This window comes from Ornithodoros turicata, chromosome 8, assembly GCF_037126465.1.
Source record: "Ornithodoros turicata isolate Travis chromosome 8, ASM3712646v1, whole genome shotgun sequence".
Lineage (NCBI taxonomy): Eukaryota > Metazoa > Arthropoda > Arachnida > Ixodida > Argasidae > Ornithodoros > Ornithodoros turicata.
The window spans coordinates 17,130,923-17,157,657 of record NC_088208.1 but is presented as its reverse complement, the minus strand read 5'-3'; the positions used below and the strand labels follow the sequence as shown (position 1 = coordinate 17,157,657).

General features: G+C 47.6%; 3 protein-coding genes across 6 annotated transcripts; all 3 read left to right on the top strand.

Moving 5' to 3' along the window:
- The first annotated feature begins 2,121 nt into the window (after positions 1-2,121).
- Positions 2,122-5,819, top strand: LOC135366002 (sulfotransferase ssu-1-like). 3 transcript variants are annotated; one of them, XM_064598655.1, is made up of 3 exons: positions 2,122-2,226; positions 3,567-3,671; positions 4,806-5,819. In XM_064598655.1, the coding sequence occupies exon 3, from the start codon at positions 4,813-4,815 to the stop codon at positions 5,698-5,700; it is 888 nt and encodes a 295-aa protein (XP_064454725.1). In that variant the 5' UTR covers positions 2,122-2,226; positions 3,567-3,671; positions 4,806-4,812; the 3' UTR covers positions 5,701-5,819. The 3 variants fall into 3 exon arrangements, with proteins under 3 accessions (XP_064454725.1, XP_064454724.1, XP_064454726.1); XM_064598654.1 differs by lacking the exon at positions 3,567-3,671; XM_064598656.1 differs by lacking the exon at positions 2,122-2,226 and having other exon boundaries at positions 2,827-3,671.
- A 1,015-nt stretch (positions 5,820-6,834) lies between these two features.
- LOC135366001 (uncharacterized) lies at positions 6,835-16,296 on the top strand. Its single transcript, XM_064598652.1, has 5 exons — positions 6,835-8,026; positions 8,087-8,548; positions 12,922-13,044; positions 14,800-15,141; positions 16,077-16,296. The coding sequence occupies exons 1-5, from the start codon at positions 7,979-7,981 to the stop codon at positions 16,227-16,229; spliced, it is 1,128 nt and encodes a 375-aa protein (XP_064454722.1). The 5' UTR covers positions 6,835-7,978; the 3' UTR covers positions 16,230-16,296.
- A 2,281-nt stretch (positions 16,297-18,577) lies between these two features.
- Positions 18,578-25,642, top strand: LOC135366000 (uncharacterized). Of its 2 annotated transcripts, none has more exons than XM_064598651.1 (6): positions 18,578-18,638; positions 18,710-18,852; positions 18,914-19,381; positions 22,080-22,202; positions 23,707-24,009; positions 25,419-25,642. In XM_064598651.1, exons 2-6 carry the CDS (start codon positions 18,805-18,807, stop codon positions 25,551-25,553), a joined length of 1,077 nt encoding a protein of 358 aa, XP_064454721.1. In that variant the 5' UTR covers positions 18,578-18,638; positions 18,710-18,804; the 3' UTR covers positions 25,554-25,642. The 2 variants fall into 2 exon arrangements, with proteins under 2 accessions (XP_064454721.1, XP_064454720.1); XM_064598650.1 differs by having other exon boundaries at positions 23,707-24,051.
- The last annotated feature ends 1,093 nt before the right edge of the window (positions 25,643-26,735 follow it).

Here is a 26,735-nt window from a genome sequence, read left to right as displayed (position 1 = left end):
GCCTTCCCTATACTATCCACCTTGCCCTCGATATACTTTTCTCGTTCTGCCTAATTATACCCAATCAAAGTCTTTCCCCTAGCGGTCCGATAACAGAGGTTCCTTCCTTCTCCACACCAGCTCATGATTACCCTACGGAATTCTTTCCCGTCTGATATTACCTGTGCCGAAGGCCTTGCAGTGTTCATACATTCTTATGCACCTCACACTCAGAGTAAACGAACAAAGAGAAACTGACATAATATGAATCATTGCGATGTCCTTCAGTAAAATTCTCATAAACTGATCATTGTTTAGCGTTTATTCTTTTCTCGATTCTGTTGCCATCTGGTCAGGTTTCGTGATGACTTGACAACCGTGTAGTACTTTAATGATATTTTGTCACTTATGGTCTTTGTTCATCAACCCCCCCCCCCCTCTCACCTTACGTGTATGCTCTCTGTGGGGCCCTTAAGGCCCAATGAAATGAAATGGAATGAAAAGTTACTGCCGCAGCAACCTGGGCTCTGATCTTCAACTATTCAACTTGTCGTTATCGCGTAACGCGCGTTAAAGAGGTACTTCAGAAGCATCGGTGAAAAAATCCATGTAAACGTTGCTCTCCGTGCGTCCCGATTTTCCTATGCAGAAGTCAATATGGCAGTCACGGCACAGTTGCGCCTAGCTACCGCTACGCGTACCAGATCTCGTTTTGTTTCTGCGTGAGTGGGGACCCCCAGCGGTAGGGCGATGCAACTCTGTTACCCTGTCATGTCCCATTGGGAATACGCGGAGCGAAGTTCGCCTTGCTAACGGTTTTATTGCGCAAAGTTTGGTTACCACGATTGCTTTCTCGATTTGCACCGCATAAATGCACCGTCGTACGCTGCCGGAAGTTCGTACGGTGTGCAGGGAACGCGCTATATGCGAAGCTGCGGGGCTACTTTATCTGAAACCCGTCCTGTACGTGCGATGCCCCTCACACACGCACTCATGTCCGGGCGCCGTCACTCGCGCCGTAACGGTTGCCGCTGAACTATACAGAAGAGTCCATTATGCGCTAAATAGAACAACTAACATCTTACCATCTGCCGTAAAGCAAATAAACGGCGGAATTTTATTTTGAATGTTTCGAAAACACGCCACTCGCGACAATACATCGATTACACAGCACTGAATCGACAGCAGTTTTGAGCATAAAACGAAGCCGAACAAAAAACGAATAATTAACATCATAGTTGCTGCAGCATGGCAACAGGACACCACAACAGACCGGATTTTTGTTGAATGCAGAAAAAAGCGCAAACACGGTACGGAACGCGCCATTCCCAAGCCCGCCGAAAGGGAGGTTTTATCCTGTATATAAAGCAGCGCAGCGCCACCGCGCGGCGCCCGTCGTCCCTAGGCCAACTTTTCGGCAGGCTGCGTGGTAGTAATAATAATAATAATAATAACAATAATAATCTTTATTAATGTGTCCAATAATGTAATACAATAATGATAATAGTAATAACAATAATTTAATAGCTTATTTATCCACATTGGTGGTGGTGGGAGGCACTGGCAAAAAGCTGACTGGCAAAAAAATTGACGAGGCCAGGCCCCATTCAGTGTTTCGTTATGCGGCAGGGTAACTATAAAACAAGGAAGGGTACCTGTGACAAGATGTGATGGACCTCAGCGTCTCTGTGTCTTCTTCTACTTCTCTCGTCCCGTTTTCTACCTCTGGTTACCTTTCCCATTACTATGTACCAACAGGCCCAAACGTTCACCCTTCTAAGATGAGACCACTATGATTTTACTACAATCGTATTTACTATACAACACGATTAAATGCAGGAACAAACAAACATTTTAAAGTATTGCTTTTTGTTTTCGACGTGTTTGCTTTCAATCTTACTGTAAGATTAATAAGTAGAACAAAATAGAACTTTATTTTCCCCCACCCGCACATGGACACACTCAGCACAGACCGTTCCCTTGTTACAGAGACGATATCACTTGACAGTATCACCTTATACCCAGCTGTTAAGATAGCATTGCTTTACTTTTTTTTTTCTTTTTTCTTCTGCGAAGGCACATTGGCGACCGTCGTCGTATTTGTCGGGGTCGTCTTTTTGGCACGGAAGCCTCGTCTATCAAGGCCAGCCTCATTGTCGTTTATTTTGTCCTACACGCACACGGAGGCGTGTGTGGGACTGGCGGTTGAACCATCCATTGGCAAGACTGCGCGGACGGTCAATACGGGTAAGCTGACAATATTTGCTTGGCACTAGAACGTCCTTAAACGCGCCGTTCAGGCTTTAAATGTGTTTTGAAGTTGAGGGCGGATTTTGATGTGAAACTATAGATAATCAAACTGGTGTCGCCTTTTGTGTGTCTGTGCGTGTGTTCCGTTCGTACGCCGCGTTTCGGTTCGTGCCGTATGCCTAACGGAAATATGAAATAGTACCACCTGTGTATATAATTGTAACGCCGGTGAGGCGCAATAGTTACCGCACTAGACAGGTAATGTTGGGGATAGTTCATTGGTCAGCAATCGTCGATTGCGTCTATAGTTCAATTCGAATGTGTCCTTGCACTGCATTAACTGTATATTTGTTTAGATAATGACTCGGGTGTTGCAATTCCATGGCTGATACTCTGTCGACGATGTCCGGTATTATACTGGCTTTTTATTCTGGGTGTGCTATAGTAAAAAAAGAAAAGGAAAGTAATTTTCTGAGATTCCGGAACATTTCATCGAACGCCGATTCGTCGAATCAGCTGCGTTCGTTTAATCGAATATCGTTTTAATTCACGCTTACGTAAACCTAATCTATAACCTAAACCAACCTAACCCAATCTAACAACACTTCATTCGGCGACATTTTCTTCCAGGGAAATGGCGAAATTTGATGAAACCGGGTTCGATGAAATGGGCGGACACCAATTTTCGCGGATTTCGCGATCTTCACTTTGTCCGCGAAATTACGCGACATATTGGTGAACGATGCGAGAGTGAGGATAGGACAGGAACTCGAAATTCGCAACAGATGAGTTTCGTGAAGCCGAAATGGTATAAGACGGGGTGCAACTTATCGTAGCTCTTTCACCACCTTAACGGAGCTCCGCGTTAAAATCTATATTAGGGTGTCCCAGAAAACGTGTCATTGAATTATTTATAATATAGACAAAAATAAAAAAAACACCTAGAATAAATATAGCGTCTCATAAAGGGTGTAAAAGGGTGGTAAAAGCAACTATCATATATCCCAATTGCTACAAAAAGGCGTACGCCCCCCTCGCTGACCGAATCAGAAGTGGTAACCCTATCATTCGTGGTAGGGAGTGAGGTAGCAGGTAGAACTTTGCAACCTTTTAGGCACAACATATGCGACAAATATTACCTCCTAAAAGCTGTAACTGCTCCACCCCTCCTTCTTAGAGTGTACTCTGCCGACGATGTCCGATATTCGCGATTCCGGAACATTTCATCAAATCCAATAACGTTTTAATTCATGTCTACGTAAACCTAACTAAATCTAGCCAAACAAACCTAACCCAATCTAACAACATTTCAATCGGCGACATTTTATTCCGAACAGCCGAGTTGCAGACGACAGCAGAGTAGCAGACAACATTTCTCTGGACCAATCAGCGAGTGTGATCCTGGCAGCGTCAGCGCGAGGTTCCAGGCAGATCACAGGCTGGTACTGCTCTTCACCGCCGTTGCGCACGGGCGCTTTTTTGCGGCGTACTTTAAATTCAATTTCTGAGATAATTATGGCTCTCAGGTGCGAATTACTTCGTATATGGTGCATCTTACTGGCCTATACTTAACAGTTGCTACTACCGTGCTACTTTAAACATCAGTTCTTCAGTTCATACTTTTCTCAACTTTCGAATGTAATTAGTGTCGAACGTCGACGTGGCGTGCGCCTGCTGGAAAGGTTTTGCTACACGAGGGTTTGGTTTCGGTTTCGCTTAGGGATATGAGGGTTAGGTTTCGCAACTCCTGATGTCTGGGGAGAGTCACATATTTCCAAGAATCCTGTGATGGAGCTCCGCGTTAAAACCTATGCAGGGTGTCCCAGAAAACGTGTCATTGAATTATAATAAAAACACTACACCACCTAAAATCATGCGGTCAACGGCATTTGTTCTTACTGGGTTTTTGATACTTCCTGACGTGAATGGCATGTAACGTAAGTTTAATTATGCAAGGTTTTGCGAACTGAACTCGTAGATTTACCAACTAAAGGTAACTTTTTCATCCTACCAATGTGAGAGCTACCCCAGCGGGAAAAATAGCCGAACATCACGCTCTACCGAGCTCCCAGAGGATAGCGCGCGACAAATTTTTCAGCGCAATCGATATCACTCCGACGAAAGGAGGTTGGAAACCCAGCCCACACCAACATCGTAGAAAAAGATAACACACTCTTAGAAATGAGTGGTGGTGGTGGTGGGTGGTGATAGGGCTTGCCGTTGTCGGCCTCACGTATGTGGGCAACGTCACGACTGACGCCCTGGGGGAATGTGCGTCCTGGGCCGACTTCTAAGGGAACTGTGCCGACATATGTCTGAAAGCGTCTGAGGAAAACCCAGGAAAAACCCCAGACAGCACAGCCTTAGAAATGAACTTCACCTCATAGCACGCTCCTAGCCAATCATGATCTCGAATGATATGGTTATATCGTACGCCCTTTTTGTGGCACTTATTATGTCACAAAAATAAGCGTTCGCCTCCCGTTTTCAGCACAGTTCAGTTCATTCTGCTGCGTACATTGAGTGATGATTAACTGATTGTTACAACTCCTATTCTGTTCATATTCCTTATAAAGCAAGAACATGGCCAACGACGAGGAACCCTCTTCTCGTCGTCATCCCGCCTACAAGCGTCATCCTGCCACCGGTTGGATGCTGCCTAAAGATGACTTTCCTTTCTCCGCCCTCGAAGACGCCATGTCCTACAATCCCAGCGACACCGACATCTTCGTTATGACCTACCCGAAGTGTGGTACCACATGGGTCCAATACATGCTCTACCTCTTGCTACACGACCTCGAACCTTTCCGCACGGGCCGCAAGCTCGGCGACTTTGTGCCGTTCATCGAAAAGTGTGGCACTGACAATCTACCAGACGCTGCACCTCGTGCTATCAAGACACACATGTCCTTCGACATATTTCCCTGGAGCGCGAAGCCTCGTTACATTTGCGTTGCCCGAAACCCCAAGGACTGCTGCGTCTCCCTGTACCACCACGTCCGTGGCTTTGCGCGCTACTATCACTACGAAGATGGCGAGTTCGATGACTTCTTCGAAGACTTCGTGGAAGGCCAGGTAGACTGTGGCGATTACTTCGACCACCTCTTGTCATTGTGGAATCATAGAGATCGTCCCAACGTGCTTTTCATAACGTACGAAGATCTCAGCGAAGACACGCCCAGCGTTGCTCGTCGGATCGTGGAGCACGTCAGACCTCTCCTCCCGGACTCGTGGCATCCGGATATCACGACGCTGGTGTCTCGTAGCAGTTTCAGTGCCATGAGAGCGGAGGATCCGAGCAAGTGGTCTAGTTCGAGACCGGAAGGAATGCCGGCGTTTATTAGGAGAGGGGTCGTAGGGGACTGGAAGAATTATTTCACCGCGGAGCAGAGCCGCCGTATGGACGAAAAGTTTGAGAAGAGGCTAAGTGGGACTGGAGCAGAGAATTTGTGGTCAGATCTTAGTTTTTAGCTGACGAAATGAACTCATTGACTGCCTGCAGGCAGTGTTGTGAAGGAAGAGGCAAAATAAAGGGTTGTAAAACAAAAGTTAAGATCCATAACTTAAAAACCCGAGACTAGAGGACAAGAAAACGACACAGACAAGACACCTTGTCTGTGTTTGTCGTTTTCTTTTTTTTCTTTTTTTTTTTTTGTCCCTTAGTCTCGGGTTTTTAAGTTATGGATCTATACCACCAGCTCGCTTGCTACCTCTCTATCCTCTCGTTATTAAAATTTAAGATTTGGGGGTTAGAGGTTCTGCAAAAGGTTAGGTTCTGTACACAGCCATCTCAAGATCAATCCTTCCATAGCAGTAGGGCTGACGGTCTCATTCTCCAGTGGTCATGTTCAGACTCTAATAGCGATGGGGAATGCATGTTTGCGTTATGAGAACAATCTACGACTGCCACGACATGCTTATAATTATTTTTGTCTTCATGTCTGTGCAGGAGAGGTAAATGCGGCAGGCTCTTATAGAACACTTGTGAAAATTACCTGGCGTGCAGAAGGGTAACTACTTTAAGATTCATTGCCCGGAAAGAAATAAAGCCGTTGATTGCTTTGCTTTCTATGGGCTGTCGGTTTCCCACACCCAAGCGGGTGCGGAGCCACAACCGATACGCCGAAGAACATAGCCACCAAGCATATGAAAACGGACAATGTGTTTAATAGATGCAAAGGGACAGTAACTTACATTTCAACGTGCAACAGACTCACTCCGCCAGTCAGCAGAAAAGTCGTCTGAGCGAACGTTAGCCCGTTGGCTCTACAATGTCCGAAAGCCCGGCAGATAACTGCCGCTCACCTGTAACGCGGTTCTCCTTGGGCGTTTAGTTTGTTCGCTCGGAGGCGCTCGGACTCATAGCGAATACACGGCTCGCGGCCGGCTCGCCTCCCAGCGAATAAACATAAACGCCCCTTATCTATTTTGATAAGGAACGACGGCAGTGCCCCACGATCGCCCCTCGATACAGGGTCCGAATGACCTGAACCCATGAAGAATGGTGGTGGTGGTGGGTGGTGAAAGGGCTTGCCGTTGTCGGCCTCACGTAGGTGGGCAACGTCACGACTGACGCCCTGGGGAAATGTGCGTCCTGGGCCGACTTCTAAGGGAACTGTGCCGACATATGTCTGAAAGCGTCTGAGGAAAACCCAGGAAAAACCCCAGACAGCACAGCCGGCACCGGGATTCGAACCCGGGTACCTCCCAGTCTCGACTTGACTTGGCCAGCACGCTAACCACTGAGCCACGGCAACCGCAATGGCCTGCCAATGGCCGGCCGGCGTTCAAATATTCTGCATTCCCACCTCTCATCTCGCCATGTGTGCAAGGGTGAGTGTATGGCCGTACCCAAGATCAGTGACGGGGTGGTGTTGGTTCTTGATTCGAGCACCGCCTACCTTGGAGGTCTGGTTACGCCACAGCCGTTACCTTGCTTTGCCGGCGGTAATCATCGCACTATCTTGCGGCTCCGTCCTTTTATTTCGCTACATGACCTACGGGAAAAGGCCATGGGCTGTGCGAAGTCCTCACTGCGCCCGTCTCGATCATTCCGTCCAGCGCATCACCGAGGAGCTTGTGCTTATGGACGCTCAGGAGTCGAAGATTACATCTCCAGAGCTTTGCGTCGCCGGTTATCCGGTGCTGTAGAGCATGAGTGAGACCTGGGTTTTCCGTGAACAAATGGGAGAATGGAAGCAGTGCATTGGTGAGCACGTGCCAGTGGTGAGTGCTTGCTGGAAACAGTCTCGGGGCTGCTTCTAAAACAGAGCGTGCAATTGTATAGATGTTAGCACTGTTCTGCGCCGGAAAATAGTTCAACTGGTGTCGATTGTCCAGCTCCGTAGTAGATTGCAACGGTTTGCCGGTTCTCACGCGCCGGTTCCCGCTCTCCGGGCATCCTGGGTTTCCTCATCAGTCCGGTTCCGCTCCGTTTCAGAGGTGACCCACTCAATGAAAAGATATGTGGTACCGCTTTCGTGTTAGTACCGTCGAAGAAGAGAAGAATTCAGAGAAGAAGAAGTGAAACAAGCGAACTTCACCACCCCCACCACTTCAACCATCACATTCTCCACCAACCATCACGTTCTCCACCCAGATTGTCACCGTCAAGTCATAGTACAGTTAGACATCCTCATAGCCCTGGCCGATCTCCCTTGTGGCCAATGGCCATTCTCCGTGGGACGAAGAAGAAGAAGAAGATTCCATAAACCTCTAGCCGCCTTTGACATCGTCGTCTATTTTTGCAATGAACAACGACAGAAGCATTAGCCCTGACGAGCCTTCAGGACATCAGGTAAGGCTAATGTCACCCGGCGAAGAGTTACTTAGACGCCCCTACAATTTTCTTCCACAGCTAAACGAAAAGGGACTTTGCAGTCTCTGGACAAGCTGTCCGTCGAAGAAACCTCTCCTGACACTCATTACAGGGGCTGCATTTTATGTGCTAATGCTCCTCGCCTTCCTCCAACGACCACGGACGGTTCTTCCTCTCCCACAGCAAAGGGCCGTGCACTTCTACGGCGTCGATAATTATACCGGCTTCAATTCGTACGTGGTACCAAACATCGTCCACTACGTGCGATTCGGACACCCGGAGATGTCTTTCATGGAAGCAGTTGGCATGCGCTCGGCGTACATTAACCAAGCTCCGGACCAAATCGTAGTGCATTGTGACGTGTGCCGGTTACGCGGACCGTATAGCTATTGGATCCGCGATATACCGGTCATAAAATTTAACAAACGGCCCCCACCAAAGTCCATTTATGGACGCAACTTGAGCTGGATTGGGCACGCCTCGGATATTGCTCGTGTCCAGGTAAGTCCACCTGCAACTTCCATAGCAAAACTGATATGAAGAACGGTGTTGACTGCTATCTGTTTCGCAGCATGAGTGTTGAACTGAACCCTAAAATTTGATCGGGCTCTCCCCTTCGCTCTGAGGCATAAACCTTCGGTCCTAATTTAACCCCAGTGCCCCCGAGTGTGTACCCGGTTGATCTGAAATATTTTTGCCACATTGCATCCAACGCGGGCACACTTCACGCGTCAAAAAAGCGTCGAACGATCACCCGGTCAACCCCACCTATAAATACAGAAGGCCTGCTGACACAAGGTACCGACTTTGTATCAGCAAAGCATTTTTTTCGGTCTTGCTGATACAAGGCCGAAGAAGAAACCTCTCGGCCGCTCTGGGTGCGTGAGACATAGCGTTATAGCAACTGCGCATGCCCAGAACGTAAACTCGGGTTTTGTGTTTTGCGCGAGCTCACTCTTTATTGGAAACTGCCGAGCAGAGGTGGAGAGTAACGCGTTACAAAGAGGTGCGTTACCGGTAACGCGTTACATTCGAGTAGTGAAATATGGTAACACATTACGTTTGGGAGAAAAGTAATGAGTAACGTAACGTCATTACATCTTTACTAACGCGTAACGGCGTTATGCGTTACTGCGTATTGGGGAACACTGCTTCGCTGTCTAAACGTGAAAGCTTGAACTGAGGACCCTGCATGAAGGTCACATCGGCCCCCACGAAGAATGAAAAGAGTAGGATTATTGATCTACACTTATCGAGATTTCACCTTTGTTCACCAGCTTTATTTTTCTCTCCCCCTGGTACCTTCTGGACGAATGGGGCGAAAGCGACAGAAAGATAGCCTCTTCCCCCCTGAACAAATGTCAAAGTAACAAGGGATTGGCTGTTTGGAATTGTAGTGTATGCTCACAAATGAAAATTTTAAACACCAACTACCTATGCGTTGTAATAAATCCTACCTGTAAGTACCGACCGTTATTTGTGCCTGATATTGCTTGTATTGACTTGCGGAATATCCTTATGAAACTCAACCAAAATGTGGTACACACTATAACGATTCGTGGCGAAGTAATGCAAAAGTAATGGCATTACTTATCGGGGGTAAAGGCGTTAGAAACACATTGCCTACTATCGCAACAGTAACGAATAAAGTAACGCGTTACCTTTTGAAAAAGTAGTGAGTAACGGTATAGTGCACTTCTGTTGCCAGGCCACGCAAATGTGGTCTTGAGGTTCTGCGTTGCTCTCGTGGTCGACGAGAGACTGTCTCCACATTCTGTCGTCTGCTAAGCTTCGCAAAGTAATTCACAAGAAAACAATGAGTTCACTTGCGATCGCATATTTTTCCAAATATTGTGAACAACAAAGACATGCTTGGATAAAGTGATTCCTCTGTTTTTGATTTTCTATTATGCTTTAAGTCTTCATTTCTAGCCGCAACAACTTTGAAGGCGACGGGCGCAAGACAGTAGCCTTACGCCACGAAAACGTTATTCCACAAGGACTGTGCGAACAGGTCCTTTGTGTCCGATATAACGTTTGCGTTTTGCGTTTGCGTTTCCAACAAACGCGATTCTAAAGTTCCCTATTGCCCATTCTCCCTCCTACGCTATACTTGGATATAAGTCAGATTTCGTCTGCTATCGCGAATCGCCTTTCCGCGAATTCAAGGACTCTCCAATGATTGAAGCTAACTTAGAAGCCTTCGACCTGAATCTGTAGAGAGCACGTGCAACACGCTCTGCTGAATATCAGTCCTGAGAATGGTACTGGATCGTTTCGCGTTCTCCCATTTAGTATGATCGAACGTTGAATCACTGCTAGCAGACGACAGTGGTTCGTCTCTATACGGCTATACGACCGCCGAAAACTCGTTCGTGACTGACTATACTGCCTCGAAAACACGATCGTGATTGGCTGATTCTTAGTTGTTACGTCACGTCGAGGAGTTAGCAGGCTTTCCACACCGGTACCATACCCAGTTGAGGATCAAAGACGGCTAGCACAACGCCAGCAGTGGTAATAAGAAGCGTGCATGATTGTTGTGCGATTATCCATGTATTGCCCTTCAGAGCGTCCCGAGAATGTCCCGAGGGCGTCCCGAGGCTTGCAAGCGAAAGGGACGTTTCACCTACGCACGATAGATGGCATCGTGTGCTAATGTGCGCCAGAGCCATTTATAGGGAGAGTTTGGCCACTCTCTCTGATCTTTTGCCGCCTCGTGGGTGGAGCCTATTTTGACGTCAGAGTCGTCGTTGCGCCGCACAAAAAGACTGAATCCAAGCAGAATCCACTCATCAGCCATCTGATGCGCGCCATATTGATGCTGTCCGTCAGCTTTCTTGTCGCAATGAATGCAATCTATACAGGAATAACCGGCTTATGACCCACAGCCGTCTCTGATAAGGGGCGTTTTGTTGTCAAACTGAATTAGTTCAAGGACGAAGGGCTTTTCGAAGGACAATGTACGCACGTGTCTTCCCTCCTCGCATCGTAAACAACGATCAGCATCAATATGGCGTCGGCGACCGGCTGACAACGGGACAACAATAGATCACGGCGAGGGAGGTCGTTCGGCCGTGACGTCGCATGACGCGCTTCAAGTTAAGCTCCTCCTAATGGCCAGACTCTCCCTATAAACGGCTCTAATGTGCGCGTGGCGCGGAGACAAGAGGGCGCATGCTCACTCTTGGAACTCAGTGTCGATACTCTGAAGCAGGTCCCCCAAACTCACCTCGGAAAAGCGTGCAACGAAGAAGGCCGCCACTAGATACCCCACTGTTGCCGTTCCGGATCACTTCAGCGCGCTAAGTTTAGCGGCAAAATGTTTTTGTTGTTTCTGCGAATGAATCTAGTCTTTATATGTCCAAATAAGACGCGTATAACAACTTTCTCTGTCGTGTTTCACTTTTTGGTCCCGTTTTTAAACGTGTTGAGTGATCGTAAGGATCTAGTGCACAGCTGCGTGCATTACATAGCGTACCTGTCGTACCAGGCGCCGCAGGCGCTGCAGTCGTCTATTTCTCCTTCGGTGACTTGGCCTGGCTTGGATTGTGCTTCAACTGGATCTTTAGCGCGCTACAATCCACGCAAGCCAACGTCTGGTAACAATGGGGTATCTAAGGGCGGCCTCCGGCATTGCACGCATCGGGATCGGAACAAATACATGGGAAAATGGCGACCTTAGGGGACCTGCTCTGAAGCGAAGTTTATTTAGTAGGTCATGGGACCGAAGTGGTGGCCTGCGTGGCACCCGAGCAAAATCGTATTTAAAAATTGCGGGTATGAAAAATATTCGCTTCACTAAAGGTCGTGGAGTTACCATTGGGTTCTGTGCTCGTGCTGTGTATTTTGAGTTAGTGATAGAAAACTCTTGCAACCGACACGGACAGGTGATGACTAGCTAATGGCGAATTCAAATAATAATTTCGTAAACTTTTTCTTTTTTTTTTTTTTTGCTATATCCTGCCTGTTCCCGCTCATCTTGCCAGATCTCGCGTGTTCGCGTCCAACTTTCTGAGCACCAGGAATTTGCCACCTAGCACGTTTTGCGCCCGGCCTCGAATCGATTCGGCAGCGGATTGCCCCGACGGTGCTCAAAAGATACCCAGCGGATTACCCAAATTTTCCCAGCGAATTTCCGCAAGAGTCGTCATATCCTCACCACCGGGGTAGCTTGAGCTCTTATAGGCTCGCACGTCAAAGTTCACGTATAGGCTAGCAGAAGACAAAACTAGAATACGAGCGACCGCAGCGCCCCTAGCGTGTGATCCAAGCGACCAAAAATGCCAGATTTCTGGCATCCGTGTACTGGTGGTCACGTGTTCCAGCTCGGGCGCCGACCAAGCAATTTCGGTGCTGTAGGCCGTGATGCCATGATATGGCTAAGCGAATTCGCCATGAGAGACGAGCGCGTACGGTTGGCACTTAGGAGCGAAGACTACAAAAACACTAAAAGGAACAGGAAGACAGCTGGAGAACGTGGCACGCCACAGACAATCCACTCATAGCTACGCTTCCGATTCGACCAATCAGCGTCGAACCTTCAACGTTTAATCCTGATTAATCCCAATGGTAAAAAATGATTGGAAGTTCGACGTTGCCTGCTCTATATATGATTCCGCAGCATATTAACAGACTATGATAGCCGCGGACCAAAGGCGGGCCTAGACATCGCTCTTGTTTTCTTGTTATTTTGGTTTTGTTACTGATCATCCTCTCCCGTTTCGAAGACAATCAAATCTACCTATGTCCATCAGATCCAATCAAATCAAATCAAGAGAAAAATCTTACCTGGTGCTCTAAGTGCCACATCCACACGCGAACCTTTGTGTATCAAATATGCCGGAGTAATGATCGATCGTTCTACCCGTTAGATTCTGTTGAGGAATGGGGGCATCTACTTGGACAACGACTGCATAGTCATTCAACCTATGCACCAATTTCGCCATTTTGAGACGTCGATAGGCTGGCCACCTAAAGAGCACATGGGAAACATGGTGAGTGATTCGCTTGACTGACGAACGTGCCACTGTTCCATCCCAAGCAGCACAATGTACTGAAAGTCGAGTGCAATGGGGTAAATTTTGGTGTGATGGCGGCCCGCATAAGACGCAGTCAATGAAAAACACTCAGTTTGATTGACAGGTCGAACCCCTTTTTTTAGTATCCGCCTAATGACCAGACTCCCCTCAGCATACACGGCATTGGTGCTATGTAGTAAGCCTACATATACGCGACTCCGTCTCTAGGGTAGTGTACATCTCCAGTCAATGTCCCGCGTCCAAGTAGAAGGCCGCCATGCCGGTACCCTGCATGCTTTGACAGATTCGCGAAGGCTGTTGAGGAAATGAACTTCATTCGCCGTTCAATTCTGCGACGTCTAGTGACACCCCTGGCTTCCCGCCAACGGACAACCGACATTCTTCCCCCCTCTATGTTGAACAGAGTTGATCCCATGCTTGCTTTCCGCATGCCACGAAACACATCTCGTCAGGATGCTGCATTAATCCACCGCATGCGCCTCGATGTGGCCTTTACAGCTCAGTGGCGTTACCGCTTGAGACAAATTGATTCTCCCACCTGTTGCCACTGTGGTGCTCTTGAGGATCTGGAGCACATTCTTCTTCATTGCCCTCACTACGAACCTTCCCGAATCACACTCTCCGAGTCTCTTCGTCAGCTGGACTCTCGCCCTTTCTCCCTACCGAAATTGCTTGGTCCCTGGCCCAATCCAGCCCAGCAACGCTCTGCGCTCAAAGCTCTTCTGACATTTCTGGACACCATCGGACTTCGATCGTTATTGTAAAGGGGCTCGTTATTTTATTCCCCCCATTCCACCAAGCACTGGGGTAGAGTATCGCCTGTTGCGATGAAACTCCCCACTCTCCAAGGCCGAAAATAAAGTTGTTGTTGTTGAACTTCATCGCGGAAGTTGCTCATTTCCTGTCACGTGCAACTCGGAGTGAAACAGCAAAAGGATGCGAACATGGGAGAACTGGTGTTCTGAGGCTGGAGCAACATAGAAGGGACAAATACATACAGAGCCTCAATTTGCCTAAGAAATTAACGATGAACGTGTGTGTATTTGTGTATGAATGTGAATGTGTATGTGTATGTAACTGTATGTATTTGTCCCTTCTATGTTGTTCCAGCCTCAGAACATCAGTTCTCTCATGCTCAACAGTTGCCGCCTGCGTCGATTTCCGTCGTATGAGTGTGTGTGTGAGTGAGCAAAAATGTAAGAGTGAAAGGAGGATGAGTGAGAGAGAGTGGCTGGTTTGTCCCTTCAGATGACGCGCCCTTGGAAGTCACTGAGAAGGCGTGTTAGCTTAGCTCAATTGTTAGAGCCCTGGACTGGCAATCCAGAAGATGTGGGTTCGGCTCCAACAGATGGCTAACCTTTTCAGTGACTTTCATCTTTCATCTTCTTCAAAGGGTGCGAGACTTGTACTTTTTCGCTATGGTAACGATGACGAAAATCTGCAATCGTACCATCACCCCGAATGACAACGTTCTCGCCCTAGATTTGTTGAAAACGGGAGGAGGAGCCTATTTTGTGCCGTGCATAATGGACACAAAATAGGCTCCTCCTCCCGTGTTCAACAAATCAGGGGCGAGAACGTTGTCATTCGGGATGATGGTTGGCTAGGAGCGTGCTATGTGGTGAAGTTCATTTCTAGGAGTGTAGCAATGGCTGGAACACAGCGTGCTATGCGGTGAAGTTATATGTTATCGGAGTGCATAAATTCCAGGTGTTCGTGGCCACCCCCGGTGCCAGATTCCTTCAGCTGTACCAGGAACTTTACCGCTGGTACGACCGCAGCCTGTGGTATTACAACGCCAGAGCCCTTCCAACCATGCGCCTGCTGTGGCCTCATCCCCACCTTGTTCACCAAGTCCCTGTCCTCTTCGGTGTTCAGAGAGACCTGCTGGGGAAGCTGTACAGCCCTGGGGAACATATCGATTGGAGGAGCTATTTTGCGGTGCACACGTCTCTGGGCTACCGTTCTCTAACGAAAGGTGTCTCGTATCAGAAGGTTGACTTCAAGAACGTAAGGACGCACAACACATCGCTGGGGGAAATCATTCGTGAGGTACTATACTTTATTTCTAACATGGCAGAGATACGCCATTAACTGTAACACCGAATATGAATTGCACAAACACGAACTATGAACATCAACCAACATGTACCATGAACAAAAGCAGTGCCTGTACCTAATGCATTACACGGAAAAATTCATCGTAACCACGACAGCTCTCAAGAAGTCCCATGCGTTCAATCCCTGACTATATGCATTGGACTTCCCTCTTTCCCCTCCACGCTATGCGCTCCGACGAAGAAACTGCCCCCCCCCCCCCGCCCTCAAAGCAAGGGTTTGGACCCAACCCTGTGTGAAGCACATTTCATGTCATCATTTCATGGTCCCGCTCTGCACAAGGCTTGGAGAAATAGTTCGAGGCGTTTTTGATGGTCTCTGAAGCCTCATGCGTACTCAACGATGTCGTGTAGGTAAATCGAAGCCATGGTCGACTTGGGGAGGACTTGATCCATTAGTCTCTGGAGTGTAGCGGGTGCGTTACAGAGACCAAAGAAATGGTATAGCGTTTGAACTGGTATAGCCCGTCTGGTGTTGCGAAAGCAATTTTTTCGGCATCGTTGTGGTCTTTGTGGCATAGTGCTAGAGCTGTAACTCCGATCGAATGTGAACTCTGATGCCTAGGCTATGTTGTATCCTGACAGTAGAACCGTCCCTAGCCTAACTTCCTCCTGGCGGAGCAGGATTACCATGATGCACCCACCTTCGGCTGTCTAGGAGCAGCTAGTTGTTGTTGTTTTTCATCGCTTAACTACGCATATATGACCTGGATTTGCACGCCCTCGCACCCAGCCCAGGAGACGGCTCTAACTTATCGCCATCGGTGTAGCGCGAGAAATAAATTTAGTGTATACGGTATGGGACGATTGGTGGCGATTTGTATAATGCGATGTAAGACTAAGACATGACGTCTTCTCTTTATTTCGCAGGTTCTCTTTGGTACCTCAGCCTTTGTGAGCGACTCCGCCGAAGTGAAACCTGTGACCGAGCTTTACGCTGCGAAGCGACTGCGGTCGAAACAGGGGTCGACGATACGAAGCAGTAGTGGAAGAAGGCTCAGGAAGAAGGTGGACCGTGTGTAAACATATTGTTGTAAATATCTAACGAGTAATAAGGGGGGTGTAGAGAAAAATAAAACATTAGTAATTTATTAAAGGAGTTGAAAGAGGAGTGATTAATTACATGTCGCAGGGTGGAGAGTGCTGAAAAGTATCGTCCACATTCCGGAAGACGCTCTTCCTACCTCTACACTAAAGGCAGTCACCGATAACCGATAACGCGCTGCAGATCGTTCACTCTTGATATGTTGAAAGTGGGAGGCGCACTGGCGCAGTTATACGAATTGTCACAAAAGGGGCGGAAGCCCCGTGATTTTCAGAAATCCGGGGACGCGGTAGTGGTAAGTGGTGTTCAAGTGAACTGGTGAGAGGAGGCCATCTGTATCTAGGTGGCGTTGCGTCTGTACACCGTTCATGGCTACGGTTGCTTCGCGGTGCTCACAGGGGGTAAACAGCACTGTGCAGGTATTTGGAGGCACCTAGAATCTAGCAGGGGAAAAACTTTTTGGTAGATCCTTTAGCGTGACCGTGCACTCAAAAACTGCTTCAAAGCAGATTTCTTAAATAAGCGTTTGCTTAGCTGTCTCCCCGAGTAGAGGAGCACACACCACCTGCACATGTTTCTTTCTATGCCTTATCGTACCTCCTCAAGAGGTCCAAATTGAAATTAAAAGTTTCTGGAAGCACTCAAGTGACCGTCAGCTACAAAGTCCACAGAGCGTTATGTGATAACGACAAGTTGAATAACGGTACCCGTGATTATACACGTAAGGTTTGTCTTCCCAGTGCGGCGACAAGTTGCACGTGCCGCACGGTAGGACTGCTGATCATTTCGACCACCTGGCGTTCTTTTGACGTGCACCAGAGATCTCCGACACACGGCGCTGGAAGCAATGATTACCTCCCCCACGTTGCCATCGCCCTTGGTCGCTATCGAAACCGCGATCCTGAGCTCAGCAAGTCAACACGTTACCGACTCAGCTACCGAGGCCGTTGAAGTTGAAGAGTTGAAGATCGGGCCCCAGGTTGCAGTGTCCGTAAGTTTCCATTTAATTTCATTAGGCCTTAAGCTACTATACGCAAGGTGGGGGGCTTGATCAACAAAGAGCATAAGGGGAACAAAATATAATTAAAGTACTACACAATTATCAAGCCGTCGTAAAACTTGACCATATAACAAAATCGAGAAAAGAAAGAACGAAAAACAATGATGAGTTTATGAGTTATGCAGTTAAACAGCTATTATCAGCTTATGAGAATTTTTAGTGGAGGACTGTCGCAGTGATTCATGCTATGTCAGCTTCTCTTTGTTCGCTTATTCCCAAGTGTGCGACGTATAAGGATATGAGCACTGCAAGGTCTTCGGCACAGGTAATGCCACACGGCAAAGAATTCCATGCTGTAATCATGAGCTGGTGTGGAGAACGAAGCAACCTCTGTGACCAGACCGCTATGGGAAAGACTTTGCATGGGTAGGCACTCGGAGTAAAGTATCGAAGGCGAGATGCACAGTAGGGAAGGCTACGATCTCGAGTGGAACAGAACATTTTGTGAAAGAAGATAAGGGTGATAAGTCTGTCTGTTAAATTGGGGAGGCTGAGTGACATTTTGATCTGTGACAGACTGGAGTAAGGGAGAGATGTCTCTGCTTATAAAACATGCAGCCTTTTTCTGTATGGCTTCAAATTTTTTTTCTTTAGGTAATTCTGATATGGATTCTAGACTATGCTACCATATCGAAGCTGGGGTTCACGAGCCAGAAGAAGCGCTCCCATGCATTCATTCTACCTAACGTGGACAGTGAGCACAACGCCAGGCAAGGGGGAAAACAGTGCATGAAAAGTGAAAATATCGTTCTATTCTATATTCTGCGTTAATTCTTTACGCGGTATATAACTTCCTTCTGCTTGGTTTTGTTCTGTTTGATGGTCGCTCGGCGCACAGGATCGGGCCGCGTGTTTGAGACCACTGGACTGATGTAGAATACTCTTTTAAAAGTTTCCACGTTACGCACTTGGTGGTGTTACGCTCACGTTCAATATGCATTGGTTTCAACGGTACTTGAAGACGCCTAACAGGGATGTCCGCGGTACGACTAAAAGAAAAAGTAGTGGATCAAGACAACACCAGTCTTTTCTATACTTTTATCCAGGTGTACACATGCGCATCTCCTCAATCACCGTGTTTCGCGAGTGCACCGATCGAGTGGCGGCGGTGGCGGTGCTGGTGGAAGGGCACGCCGCTGTCGGCCTCACAGAGGTGGGCAAAGTCACGACTGAGGCCCTGAGGGAATGTGCGTCATGGGCCGACTTCTAGGGAACCGTGCCGACATATATCTGAAAGCGTCTGATGAAACCCCTAGGAAAAACCCCAGACAACACAGCCGACATCGGGACTTGCGGCACCAATCGAGTGGCCGTGACACAGGGCAAGGTGAATTCATCTCATCCAGCCATCACGGAAAAAAGAAGAAGGGTGACACTCTGTGCGCGTTGTTGTTCCAGTGGTTCTTCACGGGGAGAAGAAGAAGAAGTGGTTGGTCTGGCAAAGCGATTCCATAAGTCTCTAGCCGCCATTGACATCCTCGTCGATTTTCGCAATGAGCAACGATAGAAGCATTATCGTTGACGTGCCTTCAGGACATCAAGTAAGGCTAATGACACCCGCGAAGAGTGAGTCAGACGTCCCTATACAATTTTCTTCCACAGCCAAATGATAAGGGACATTGCAGTCTCTGGACAAGCCGTCCGTCGAAGAAGACATTCCTGCCACTCACCATAGGGGCTGCGTTATGTGCACTAACACCCATCGTCTTCCTCTCGCAACCACAGGTGATTATTCCTATCCCACAGCAATGGAGGAGACCCATGTCCTTCTACAGCGTCGATAATTATACCGGCTTCAGTTCGTACGTGGTGCCAAACATCGTCCACTACGTGCGATTCGGACAGCCGAACGTCTCTTTCCTGGAAGCCGTCAACATGCGATCTGCGTACATCAACCACGCACCGGACCAAATCGTAGTGCATTGCGACGTGTGCCAGCTAAGCGGACCGTATAGCTATATGATCCGCGATATACCGGTCATAAAATTTAACAAACGGCTCCAACCAAAGTTTGTTTTTGGACTCAAGGTGAACTGGATTCAGCACGCCTCGGATATTGCTCGTCTCCAGGTAAGTCGACATGCACCTTCCATAGCTAACTGATAAAGAATAGTGTTGTCTGTTACATAGGCGTTGTTCAGCACTATATGCTGTTGTGTTCACTAAGCCATTATGTGTTCCTCTAGCCAGAGTGCTGAACGGATCCGAAAATATATTTTGCCACCTTAGGGTTCCGGCATAAAGGTTCGATTCCAGTGCGACAGTGTATCGGCTTATCTGAAATATATCAGATTTTCGCCACATTGCACCCAACGCGGGCCTAGTTTTCAGGACTCGATAACTCGATGAGGAATAAACCATAGATTGAGAAGTTACCCGTCAAAAAGAACTCGTTACAAGTTAAGTTACAGTGTGCAAAATGTAACTAAGTTAATAACGAAGTTCTTCAGCCTGAAATGTAACTCGCAGTTACTGAGTTACTTAAAAAAAAGAACGAGTTACTTTCAAGTTACTTTGGACACAAAATAGCATTACGCAGGTGCAGCGCGCGTGAGCAGTTGAGTTAGACCTTGAGTTGCCTGCGGAGGAGTGCAACACGCTTAGTTTTCGTTTATGTCCAACAATAGACCTCTCCCTGTTTGTAAAGAAATGACGTCATAGTGTTCGACAGCGCCAAAATTTGGTAGAATTGAACAACGCTGGATGCTAGAGGTGAATAAGGTCGCGCCCGAAAACCACGCTCTTGAGGGGATTACGATATGGGTCCTTAAAGGGACGCGACCCTCGGTCCTACTTTTCTTTCAATGCGAGGCAGTGACCAAGTGCCCATTCGTGGAACCAAGCCTTCTCCCTCCGATTTGTTTCGGTTTCAGTCTGCCTACCAATGTCATGATGACGTTTCTCTGGTAGAGGTATATTCGAACGCTTTGCATCTTTACTCCCTGTGGGCGCACAATGATTCAGCTTCATTGCAATAGCAGCGCTTCTTACTTCTTGAATAAAATACTATCATTGATTGAATATCACGTTTTATGGTAAAAAAATGCCACGAAGGAACCGGAGAGAAAGCAAGAAAATATGTGGATGTGAGTGAAAAGCGAGTTAAAAGTAACTTGGAACTTAACATAAGTTACTTTGGCAAAGTTACCTGAAAAAGGAACGAGTTACTCTGAAAGTTACCACGGCGCAAAAGTATCGAGTTAAGTTACAAGTTACCAAAAAAAGGAACTTAGTTACAGTAACGAGTTACTTGTAACGAGTTACCTCGAACTCTGGAATAAACCGAGGACAACCAACCGGCTAAATCCGGATGGGGTACACGTGTAAGATCCTAGCTATCGACGTCATTGCGGCGCCAGACGCAATCTGAGAATGGTTGGCGCGTGCGTGAAACGGAAATCTAGGGTACTCTTCTAGGGCACTGTATCTAGGGGTACACGGGGGGAGGGGGTACACTGCGGGCAGTCTATCTCGCGAACCCATGAAGCTAGGACGCCAATCGAGGCGTCGTTGGAAAGCGCTTGAGAGGTTCTACCTGGGCCTGGGTTACTTCCTCCCAGCTCCCACATCCTATTATTTTTTATGCTATACGGAGTTTTTGAAATCTCCCATTTTCGAGGCCCCCGCCGACCGTGGCGCCAAGCGGTGCCCGGAAGCTCCATGAAGTTTGCGGGAAGTGACGCCCTGACCCGGTCATTTCTCTTCGCAGCGTCGCGTCCCAGCGCTCGCCGCGTCCCTATTTACAGGCGTCGTTGTGAGAACGGGAACTTCGTACTTCCGCTGAGCGCTCGGCACCACGTCATAGAGATCCGGCGAGGAGGAGCGGAGCCAAGAGTAAAAGAATCTCCGCATATTCAAAGTGCCATAACTCCGGGACGCGGGAGCGCAGCCTGAAAGGGGTTTCGACGGAGATGTTTGACACTCATCAATCTACATTTCAAACATGATTTTGTGTAATATTTGGAAATGGATTCACAACCCCTCATGCGATATAGTTAACGCTCGCTTCCGGACAGGGTTGGCTGCACCATCCCAAAATTGTTTTTCTCGAGCGCTCTAAGGAAGTAATATAATCGGCGCCAGCGTGCAGAACATCCTAGCAAACGACAAAGCCACCATTTTCATTGGCATGGGTCTGGAAGACTGCAGCAAGCTTGTGGAACTTGTTGTTTGCAATCAATTCCCAGACTGCTACTTCAGGGAATGACATCATTTTGGCCCAAATATCACGGGCGGGAGGGTCGACAGAAGCGATTTTGTTATATCTCCCGTAGACTTCAATGATCGCGTCAGGCCTTCAAAAATGTGTCATTCCCTGGACAAACTCGATAAGAACACGCCCGCACTTGTTTCGTGTAGAAATATAGCGAAGTTTACGGGTATCCTGGGAACGAAAATTCCCCACAGACTTTCTCAAGAAGGGAGTCGAGGCGATAACGGCTGCAACAACAATGAATTTTGTTTAAATGTGTAAAGTTGAAATATCAAAAATATTTCCAGGATGTCTGCATATATATGAAACTAAAATATTATCAGTATAGAAGGAAACCGCAATCAGAAGAAAGGGAGGCTCGAAAGGAACGCAAAAAGCTCCACATGGTCAATGCTCATGCTCCTCATAGTGAATGTATCAGCGGTCAGGAGCACATTATACGTATTTACAGAGGTTTTGAGGATCTTCTCATTGTCCCGTTAGGTGTCGCATTCCCTTGGAAGACTTTTCTGTATCAAATATGCCGGAGTAATAATCGGTTATTCTACCCACTAGATTCTGCTGAGGTACGGGGGCATATACTTGGACAACGACTGCATAGTCATCCAACCTATGCACCAATTTCGGCACTTTGAGATGTCGCTAGGCCTGCCACGGAAAGAGTACATGGGAACCATGGTGAGTGTTTTGCTTGACTGAAGAACGTCCCAGGGCTCCAAGTGGCCACCCAATCTCATTTTGTTCTTGTCTTCCGTTGTAGAAAGTCAAAAAAGCGTTGCTGCCAAGCGTGATTTGCTTTAGCTTAGGTTAGATTGGGTCAGGTTTGACGAGTAAAGGCAACGAACTCAAGGAAGTAATAGCTTTTCAAGTTTGCAGCTGGACTGCCTTGTCTTGCTTTGCTCATAAGCGTGCTTGAGCTGCACACAAGATATGAGAAGCATGAATAGGTATAATAAAAAATATACTTTAGAGTTGGATTTAAAGCTACTGTAAAGTGGCAGACAGCCAGTTGATGTTGACGGTGAAATGTACTGATTCCTTGTAAAGCCAGCACAACAAGTTACAAGTGCGACAGAGAATGCTTAATATATCCTAGCAAATCTGAGGTATATAGTTCCCTTTATCAGGAGAGTTTTGCCATTGGGAGGTGACTGTTTTTGAGCTCCTCATTTTGATGTCACACGACGGGCGGCCCGAAGATCAGTGTTCCCATTTTGGATCGGATGTACAGCCTTGAAATCTCCCTTCGCCTTTCATTCCGGCCAAGTGGGCGGAGCGATGACGAGTGTGACGTCACGGCGAGCCCCCATATCCGCGCGGCAAAGGATGCTCAAACTCTCCCCATAAACTGGCCTGGACGTGGTAAACAGAAATATGACTGAGACAGGCTAGAAGGAAAGGCGGGGAGGAGGAGCGGAGGAGAGCAAAAGCGTTGAACGGGACTTTTCCCTCTCTCAATGTAGGCTCCCGGAGGGCAGCCATATTGAATAAGCCGACGGAACTATAACGGAACATCGCTGCTACATTACTGTCGCAAAAGCGTGGTGACGGAGTTTTCATGTGATGTGGCGTGTTTCTTCGTGTCTGTTTTTCCCCGGTCTCAAGGTTTCGGTATGAATTACGGCTGTGTTACAGCACCAAAAAAAATTTTTTGCGTTATATCTGTAGTGTATGCTTACCGGCTTATTTTTTGCAGGCTTTTGCATATTCTCCCTATTAAAAATTGAATTAATGGATCAAATCTCGTAGCTTTCTGGGCCTGGTGGCTTGATGAACCATTAGGTTAGGCGTCCACTGACACGAACGATAGGGTTATCGCTTCCGATTCGAAGAGAGAGGGGGCCGTAGGTCTCTTTTTTGTGTCAATTATCGTTAGAAAGCGGATTTTTAGGCACTAACGGGTAGCCCTCTTCGACGCATAGATCAGGCCAACCAACGTTCAGATTGGTATCATCCGCGACGATGGCTGGCATACTGCGTGCTATGCGGTCAAGAGCCTCCCCTGTTAATGCCTAAAACTCCGCTAACAAATAATCATACATGTTTGTCAAAACTGCCACAAAAAGGCGTACGCCGCCTTCTCTCTTCGAGTAACAAGGGATAACCTTATCATTCGTGATAATGAATGGAACACAGCGTGCTATGAGGTGGAAGTTCTTATATCGGAGTGCTTAAATTCCAGGTGTTGATGGCCGCCCCCGGTGCACGATTCCTTCGGCTATACCAGCAACTTTACCGCGAGTACAACTGGAGCTTGTGGTATTACAACGCCGGAGACCTGCCCACCATGCGCGTGCTGTGGCCTCATCCCCACCTTGTTCACCAAGTCCCTGTCCTCTTTGGTGTGCAAAGGAACTTGCTGGCGAGGCTGTACATGCCTGGTAGACATACCGAATGGAGGAGTTATTTTGCGGTTCACACATCCATCCGCCACCGTTCTACGAACCAAGATCCCTTGCATCATCAGAAGATTGACCTGCAGAATGTAAGGACGTACAACACATCACTGGGGGAAATGATTCGTGAGGTAATATACTTTATTTGTGACATTGCAGAGACGCGCCATTAACTGTATACACCGAACATGAGTTGCACAAACACGAACTACGAGCATCAACCAACATGTTCCATGAAAAAGCAATGCGCACTAGCAAATGGTATCACGCGGAGAAATTCATCGTAAGCACAAGAGCTGTCAAACAGACCCATGTCTTCGATCCCTGACTACACTCTTAAAAAAAGGGGTGTAGTTTAACTCCTTTCCTTGCCACATATATAACACCCTTTTGGAGAGTACAGTTACGCTCAAAAGGGTGTCTCTTCACTCCTTCAAGGGAGTAGCATAACACCTTCTCCCTGCCGGGGAGTAATATTACTCTCCAGTAGGGAGAAAGGTGTAATGCTACCCCCTTGAGGGAGTGAGGAGACACCCTTTTGAGCGTGATTGTACTCTCCAAAAGGGTGTTATATATGTGGCAAAAAAAGGAGTTAAAGTACACCCTTTTTTTAAGAGTGTAGTCGGCGAATGGCCACACAATCTGCTAGCCAGATAACCTTCCGTCAGCGTAGAACAACTTTATTTGCGACCCTGGGAGAGTGGGGAGCTTCATCGCCACAGGCGATACTCTACCCCATTAGTCATCTACCATCTCTACCATCTACGTCAGCGTAGATGATGCGCTCTTGATGCGCGCCTTTTTCGGTTTCAGCTCATTTGCATATCGGAAGTCAACGATGGATTTTTCACGGTACGCGCACTTTTCTAGACGATCGTCTCCCGTTCTGGAACCATCGCGTTTGCCCCAAAATCCCGAGTTAAAGAGGTAATTAAGGAATTTTTAGGTGACTATTGATCTGGTATAGTTACATACTATCTTCCAGAGGAGGTCATCAAATGACCCGAGGCTCAAGTGTTAGTAGACCACAGTGGAGGCAGCGTAGAACCCTGCTTTCCTTTCTCAAAGGCTGTGCGCGGGGGAATCTGTGCGGGGAAGTTAGCACAAGGGGACTTGACACACGGGGGAAACGGCACGGGGAAGTGAGATGGGTGACACGAGAGGAGGGAGAACCGTACACCACCTTCGGATGTCTGGGATATGTGATATCCTGACGGCAGAACCGTCCCTTGCCTAACTTCCATCGTGCGCACCCACCCTGTGCTCTCTAGAAGCAGCTTGTGCTTGTTTTTCATCACTTCATTCATTTGCCTCACTCGCACTCACCCTATAGGGGACGGTTCGCTCTAAGTTATCCGGATGATAACCACGGGACATAAATGTTGGCCAGGAGCGTGGTATGGTGGTGAACCTCTGTTTTTAGAGTGTATGCGACGGTTTGTGGAGAGTTGTATACTACAAGCAGTGTAAGACAGGACCTCATCTCTTTGTTTCGCAGGTTCTCTTTGGTACGTCCGCCTTTGTGAGCGCCACCGCCGCAGTGAAACCTGTAACCGAGCTTTACGCTGCGAAGCATCCGGGGTCGAAACCAGGGTCGGCGATACGAAGCAGTATTGGAAGGAGTCGCCGTTAGGTGGACAGTGTGCAAATACACGGTAGTAAATATTTAACGACGAGTAAGGATGTGTACAGAAAAGTAAAACAATATATTCTTAAAGGAGATGGAAGAGCAGTGAGCAGTTCTTAAAGAGAGAAAGTGCTGAAATCGTCACCATTCCGGAAGACTCTCCTCTTCCTTGACAGTTGACACTACAGGAAGTCTCCGCGATAACGCGTTGCAGACCGTATGTGTTGAAAGCGGGAGGCGCATTGTGGGCGCACTGAAGCAGTTATACGAATTGTCGCAAAAGGGCTCAAACTTTTCACAGATCCGGGGCAGTGGTGTTGAAGGGACGAAGCGGTGAGAGGAGGACCTCTGTATCCAGGTGGCGTTGCGGCCTGTACATCGCTCATGGCTACGGTTCGTTGGCGGTGCTCACATGGGCTAAAAACCACCAGCGTGCATAAATTTTGAGGTACCTTGAAGAATCTAGGAGGAAAAAGTTTTTCCCTGGTAGCTTCTTTATCCTGCTAAAAAGTCTCGTGCACCCGAAAACCGCTTCAAGGCAGATTTCTTAAATAAGCGATTGCTTAGCTGTCTCGCCGAGTACAGGAGCACACATCACCAGCACATTTTTCTTTCTATGCCATATCTTACCTTCTGAAGAGGTCCAACTTGAAATTCCGGAAGCATTCAACTCGCCATTAGATACAAAGTCCAGAGAGAGTACCACGCTGCCTTGACAAGCAGGAGACCCAGAACGGAGGGGAAATGTGGACAACAGGCAATTTGTCCTTTCTGAGAAACTGTTGCCTGTTAACTTGTCCACAACCTCGGGTTTCCTCAGTGTCATTATGAACCAGCTAGTCTGCGCCCTTTCACTTTCATCGACCATACTACCATTCCTGTTACTATTAGCTGGCCTGGATATAAGAAAGTGGTGTGTCACAAGGACGGTGTTTTCATGTGAGCGTGTGTTTCACCCAAGTATCAGTGAAATTCACAGTGAAGAGAAGCTCCAAAATGATCTTGAACCCAGTATTTGTCATATTTTTGACACTTTGCAATTGCTATCATGTTGAACCTATGTATGCTAAAGAGAGAGAGACACCAATTGCTACTAATTTAACAGAGTGACCACATCAACGTTTTTACTACAGCTGAAGATATTGCTTCCTTTCTCATACACAAAATAGTACGCTGTCTGGACTTTTG

Excerpts from the sequence above, each read along its gene's own strand:
- LOC135366002 (XM_064598654.1), top strand. The coding sequence starts at position 4,813 with ATGGCCAACGACGAGGAACCCTCTTCTCGTCGTCATCCCGCCTACAAG.
- LOC135366001 (XM_064598652.1), top strand. The coding sequence starts at position 7,979 with ATGAACAACGACAGAAGCATTAGCCCTGACGAGCCTTCAGGACATCAG. Across the intron at positions 8,027-8,086 it reads ACGAGCCTTCAGGACATCAG|CTAAACGAAAAGGGACTTTG; the intron begins GTAAGGCTAATG and ends TTTCTTCCACAG. Across the intron at positions 8,549-12,921 it reads CGGATATTGCTCGTGTCCAG|ATTCTGTTGAGGAATGGGGG; the intron begins GTAAGTCCACCT and ends TCTACCCGTTAG.
- LOC135366000 (XM_064598650.1), top strand. The coding sequence starts at position 18,805 with ATGAGCAACGATAGAAGCATTATCGTTGACGTGCCTTCAGGACATCAA. Across the intron at positions 18,853-18,913 it reads ACGTGCCTTCAGGACATCAA|CCAAATGATAAGGGACATTG; the intron begins GTAAGGCTAATG and ends TTTCTTCCACAG. Across the intron at positions 19,382-22,079 it reads CGGATATTGCTCGTCTCCAG|ATTCTGCTGAGGTACGGGGG; the intron begins GTAAGTCGACAT and ends TCTACCCACTAG.